This window comes from Arachis ipaensis, chromosome B01 (genome assembly GCF_000816755.2).
Source record: "Arachis ipaensis cultivar K30076 chromosome B01, Araip1.1, whole genome shotgun sequence".
Classification (NCBI taxonomy): domain Eukaryota; kingdom Viridiplantae; phylum Streptophyta; class Magnoliopsida; order Fabales; family Fabaceae; genus Arachis; species Arachis ipaensis.
This window is the reverse complement of record NC_029785.2, coordinates 121,388,269-121,394,265: the sequence shown is the minus strand read 5'-3', so window position 1 is coordinate 121,394,265 and position 5,997 is coordinate 121,388,269. Positions and strand designations below refer to the sequence as shown.

Genomic DNA, 5,997 nt, shown 5'->3' with positions numbered 1-5,997 from the left:
TGTTTGTGATTTTCCTCAAAAATATTTTTTAATATTTAATTTTATTCAATTTTGTGCATAATATTTTTTATTTGTGTCAGAATTATGGCTAAACATTTTTATTTTGTTCCTAATATTTTAGATGGACTTCTGGAGATAATTTTGATATAAATTAAAAGTATTAGGGACACAATTGAATGTTCGAAATATTATGAGTAAAATTAAATGAAATTAAATGTTAGGAGTATTTCTTAAAAAAATTGCAAATATTAAGGACAAAAAATATAATTTATCTTGTTAGGAAGGACTTGTTTAGTTGTATTACATTATTATTCTCTCTGCTTATATATTATTTTGCAGCTAGCTGGAATTCTACTAGACACACAGAATCTAAAGGCTTCTGCATCCGTATCAATGACAAGAGATGCAGAAGCAGTTCAATTGCTATTGGTTCGCTCAGCCCCAAACTACAGATATGCTCTATTTGATCAATGTGAGGTTCATTTTATTTGTTTCTCCACAATAATATTGAAGCTGACTTACATAGTTATATATAATTTATTGATAATCAAATTTTGATGTATTTGATTTTGTTTTCCATATATATTTGGTTCCTTCAAGTGCTACAAGACCAAAAATCTACTTCTTTTGTGGAAGCTTTGAACTTTAACTATGGGAAACCTTATGATCAAAGTAAGTTTCTCTCAATGACTTCTCCATACATATATATGGTTTGCAGCATTTTAAATTTTCTTATTGGCAATTGTGTAATATTTAATTTCTCCTTCTCCTTCCTTACAACTGGATAAAGATTAATATGATGAAGACATCATCATAATATAGAACCTTAATTTTGTTAAAGCAACTCGAAGATTAATCAACAAATTTCAATATGGAATAAGCAAAGACTACAAAGTAGTTGCCCGTTAATATAATAATGGTGATAGCCGCAAGCTTCTGTATTTTCAAAAGTATATGATGATATATATGTATGTGACTATGTGAGTTAACGGAATATCCAAGTAATATCCGTATATGTACATATATGTTCACAGGATACTTTTCCTATAAATATAGTTGTAACTTATATAAGATTATTTTGTGGTGGTCTTTAAGAATTAGAGCATTATTATCCTTACTATTGGTAATTATAGGTGACAAGAACAGCGAAGGAAACACGGAGCATAAATTTCGAGAAAGAAAATCAAGCTCTAAGTCTATATCTGACAGAGAAACCATGTTGTCAAGTACAAAAACGAATTCCAGCGACACAAAAAGCGTCAAAAGTAACATGGTTTCACCAAGAACAGGTTCAATTTTCACTCGATCTTCATTTCCCTTAATAGTGTTATTAGTGTATATATACAACATAAATAATAAATAAATATGACATCACTTTTAAATTTTTATGGTTACAGCCAAACTTATTACGCCACCTTCACGATCTCCTGCTCCACACCAGCGCCCAGCGCCAGCACGTGTTGAAAAGGAATCCAATTTTCGCGGGAAAAACACCTCCTTCTTGGCAAGGTGGTTTGGTTTTGGAAAATAATATAATTATGCATGAAAATGAAAAATAAATAAATTCATTGCTGTTGTATTCTATCTATTATCTATCATATATATAATATATAATTAATGGAGATAAGACTAGTACATCAGTCACTTAGAGATCAAGAAAGTCCATGATTCAAGAATCGCTAAGTAAATTCTTAATCTGAATCAGTTAGGATTAGTTACTGTCTAGCTGTAATGTGTGTTTATGTATTCTTAAGTGCTTGTATAAGTCTTAAAAGGCTCGCCATATTGTAACATTGAAGTATCAATTCAATCCAATATTTTATTTTCTTTGTTTTTTTGTTTCTATTCTTACACAAACACACTACTCCACTAGCCGTTCATGCATGGTATCATAGAGCTAAGTTCATGATCCATGACTCATTCCTTTTCAGTCACAATCAAAGACCTTCACTACTCGTATTCTGGACAAGCTCGATGAAGCATCATACAAGACATAGCATCAATTGGCCTTACATGCAATTTATGCAAATGATGTTGGCGATCATGTACACAAAGATAACTAAAGTTCCATCCACCTCAATTTGATAGTGGTAAAGCAAAACTTGCAGGCACAAAATCTGCAAACAAGGAGTAGAAGCTCAAGAATCATTCTCTTATGACTTGGCTTCTCACTTCCTTGGATTCTTCATTCAAGAATCGTATGCTTGAATGAAATTTTGCTTATGAAGTTTGGGAGACAATCAAAGATTATTTTTCCAAAATTTCCAACATTAAGATCTAGCAGCTAAAGACTCAACTGAAATCAATGAAGAAGCAAGGATTAAGTACTTTAGATTATCTTTGGAAAATCCGAACCATAGTTGATGTTGTTCCTGGAATTGGTTATAATTTTTTTCTTGAAGACCACATTTCTGCTACTTCAATTTCCTTATTTGAAGTTGACGCTTTACTTTTGGGCTATAACGTATGTTCAATTTCATACAATATTCTAAGGCTGGTAGAGAAAATTTTAGAGGCAATTTTACTTCAAGAGGAAGAGGAACAAGATTCTTTCGAGGAGGATGCAATTTTTTACTGTTGGAAAATGGACTTCCGAAATAATATTTTAACTACTTTAGATACAAATAAAACATATAGACAAATAAATTAGAAGAATATAGAACAAATTTACCATTAATGGTACTAGGCATTGTCATTAAGAATTTATTATCGCCATACCCTTAGGCAAAATGGCTTTGACGGAAATTCTTCAGAATTAGACATGGATTATTAAAAACACAGTTCACACTAATATTTTTAAAACATTTGAAACAGCACAACCTCGTTCTTCTTTTTAAAAATTTATTGCAAGCAAAAGCTTGCTAATAATTTAAAAATGCTTGCTTTCTTTTTGAGAGAGAGCACGAGAGTTAGAGAAGAGAGAGAAAATTGTATGTGTAACAATTTAGATTTATAGTAAACTAATTTTTTACCTAGAGTTACATTAAACTGAGTTTCACAGTGAACTAACTTTTTATCTAGCATCGTAGTAAACTGACTTTTCGGATTTTATACGCTGGAAATTTAAAAAATCTGAGTGACACAATTAGACCCTAATAAATTCATAATTTATTATAGTTTTTGAGTTGAAAAGAGTGAAATTTATCAATTTAATTTGTACTTATTAATTCTAATTGCATGCAAGGCATTTCCTTTCTACACGCCCATTCTTCTTCTCCCTGGGGTATAAAATGCCATATAAACTGCCCAAGTGTGTGTATACTTCATGGCCATGCTTTCAAAAGTGTGGCATAAAATTTCAAAGTGTGCCCAAAACTTCACTTTGTTTTTTTTGAGTTTGTTTTGATTTTTTTTGTTTTTTTTTTTTTCTATTATATATTACAAAATTTATCAAATCAAATGGATTAAAGTAATATACAACTTAAGTACTAAAACACTCCATAATTAAGTATTATGAATAATTTTTTTTTATATAAAAACATAGAAAAACACAACATGATGCGCTCACATCAACTATATAATCATATACTCTTTGATGGAAGGCCTGATACTCAACTACTAAAATTCATCTCAACACGTTTTGTCAAAAGGAAACTACATCTAAATTATTTGCATTTAAAAAATATTTCTTTTTTCAATTTGAACAAAAAGTGCAAACAATTTTGTTCTTCTTGACCTATGATGCATGGACACTGACACAAACATTGGACATGATACAACACACGACACGCAGACACGCGAATTTAAAATTCTTATAAGATACGGGGACATAGTATATATATAAAATATAAAATATTTTTTAGATAAATTATAATGATATTTTAGTATTTTATTGATATTAAAATTGTATTTTGTTTTAATAACTAATAATATATACTATTTCTAAATTTATTTTAATAATATATGTTAAGAATAAGACTGGATACGCTGACATGTAATGATATTTAAATGTATCCATTCCAAGCGTATTCGAAAAAAAAAATTTATTTTTTATTAAAACACAGTTGGATACAGAAAACATGTATGTCGGACAAGTGTCAACGTGTGTCGTGTCTAGAATGTATCCGATACGAAGATACGACAAATCAAGGAAGTGTCCTTACTTCATAGTTCTTGACAAATTTAAAATGAACCTTAAAGATAGTTAATCTTTTTTAGAAATACTTGCAGTTGTTTTTGAGATGGAAAAAGAGCTTTCCAAATAACTTTTGTCTTGCTGTTATAAATCTTAATTTTTTTTTTTATACACCATAAAACCAAAAAATTCTGTAGAGATACCAAAAACACATTTTATAGAATTCATTTTCAAGTTGTGCTTTCACATTCTATCAAATACTCTTTTAAAAATTTTCAAATGTTCTTTCTAGCATTTAACATAATAACTAAATCATCAATAATATAAATTTCATTTGAAATATTAGATGAAAAAATAGTATTAAAAAGTTATTTCTAAAGCAAATAAATATAGGTTAACAATCTTATTTGAAATATCATTATTAACTTGGTCCATATTATTTTAATTTCAATGGTTAATTTAAGTTATATTGACGTAATCATAAGATAATTCAAAATTATTTAAGTTATATCAACAATGTGTCAAAGGCAAGAGATATGAGCAATCATTGACCTAAGTTTGAACCGACGCTATTGTCCTATGAATAACTATCGATTGCAATAAATCAATCTATAGATAGAGTTTAGACAAATATTGGAAGACAGTTCCATTCTTTTTGAAAAACACTTACAAACTTAACATATTTTCAATCTTTTATAGTATTATAAATTTAAATTGAAAATCTGGAGTAATTTCTACTAACTCAAACACTTATATTCTATTCTTCTCGTTTTTAATTAAAGTCCTTTAATATTTATTGGGTCTTCTTTATTTTTTTTTTCTCTTTTAATTTATATATTTTATTTTTCTTTTGATACGATGTATATGTTTATCTAGTCTAGAGTTATATTTTAAAATTCAGTCTTTAACTACCGATGTGCTGCCTCTCCTTCATTTTACTAAGTCTGATTGCTAAATGGTGGGGTAGGTTTGGTGAGCAGGTGTTCTATTGAAGGTTGGCTACGAGAGTAGCCAGATTGTTTCTGGCCATTGAATACAGAGGTGGTTTGAGTGGGTCAAACATGCAAGTGTACTTGGGGTTTATATATGTTTATAGTATAGTGGGGAAAGAACAAAGTGATCTTTAAAGGACACTTTAAAATGATTCCAAATGTGGTTGTAGTCCCATCCGAGTAAATTAGTTTGTACATTTATATTCTCACCCAAAATTTATAATAATTACAAAAAAATTTGAATCATTAATAAAAGATTTTTTATTTGGATGCAAGTAAAGAGGGATTAAATTTTTGGATGTAGTTGATCAATGTATCAGTTTTGAAATCACTATGGGCAATACATCTAGTTACTGCAGTGCGGTGTATGCTAATCCGCATATACATCGGCGTAAAGAACTGTGGGGTGACTTGACAATGATTGCTAATATGATCCACGGACCTTGGATTGTGTTAGGGGACTTTAATGATGTTCTATTGCAGAGTGAAGTTAGAGGGGGGCAATTTAGACTTGCCAGAGCAGAACAATTTACGGAAACATTGGAGGATTGTGGGCTGTTTGATATGGGGGCTATTGGGAGAAGATTCACTTGGTATAGGAAGGTGAAAGGTGGGGTGCAGGTGGCCAAGAAGCTTGATAGAGCAGTCATCAACCAGGACTGGCGACTAATATTTCCGGAGGCTTATACTGAGGTGCTGGCGCGCCTTCACTCTGATCATTGCCCATTATTCACTAGGTGTAAGATGGAAAAGAGGGCTACCAAGGGCCATCGTCCGTTCAGATTCCAGGCTGCGTGGATGACTCATCCTCTTTTTAGGAATGTTGTTGATACAGCTTGGAATAGAGGAGCTCCGGATGTAGTCAAATGTTTGTTGGAGGTTCAAAAAGATGCAACTAGCTTCAATAAAAAGGTTTTTGGCAATATTTTT

At 30.6% G+C, this 5,997-nt stretch overlaps 1 protein-coding gene across 1 annotated transcript; it reads left to right on the top strand.

The window, feature by feature from the left end:
• LOC107611980 lies at positions 249-1,531 on the top strand. The gene is made up of 4 exons (XM_016313839.2): positions 249-472; positions 601-672; positions 1,134-1,289; positions 1,398-1,531. Exons 1-4 carry the CDS (start codon positions 394-396, stop codon positions 1,529-1,531), a joined length of 441 nt encoding a protein of 146 aa, XP_016169325.1. The 5' UTR covers positions 249-393.

What these genes read in the sequence shown, in the direction of transcription:
- LOC107611980 (XM_016313839.2), top strand. Translation starts at nt 394, where the DNA reads ATGACAAGAGATGCAGAAGCAGTTCAATTGCTATTGGTTCGCTCAGCC. An exon ending in ATATGCTCTATTTGATCAAT is followed by an intron (nt 473 to 600) that starts GTGAGGTTCATT and finishes GGTTCCTTCAAG; the next exon opens with TGCTACAAGACCAAAAATCT. An exon ending in CATGGTTTCACCAAGAACAG is followed by an intron (nt 1,290 to 1,397) that starts GTTCAATTTTCA and finishes TTATGGTTACAG; the next exon opens with CCAAACTTATTACGCCACCT.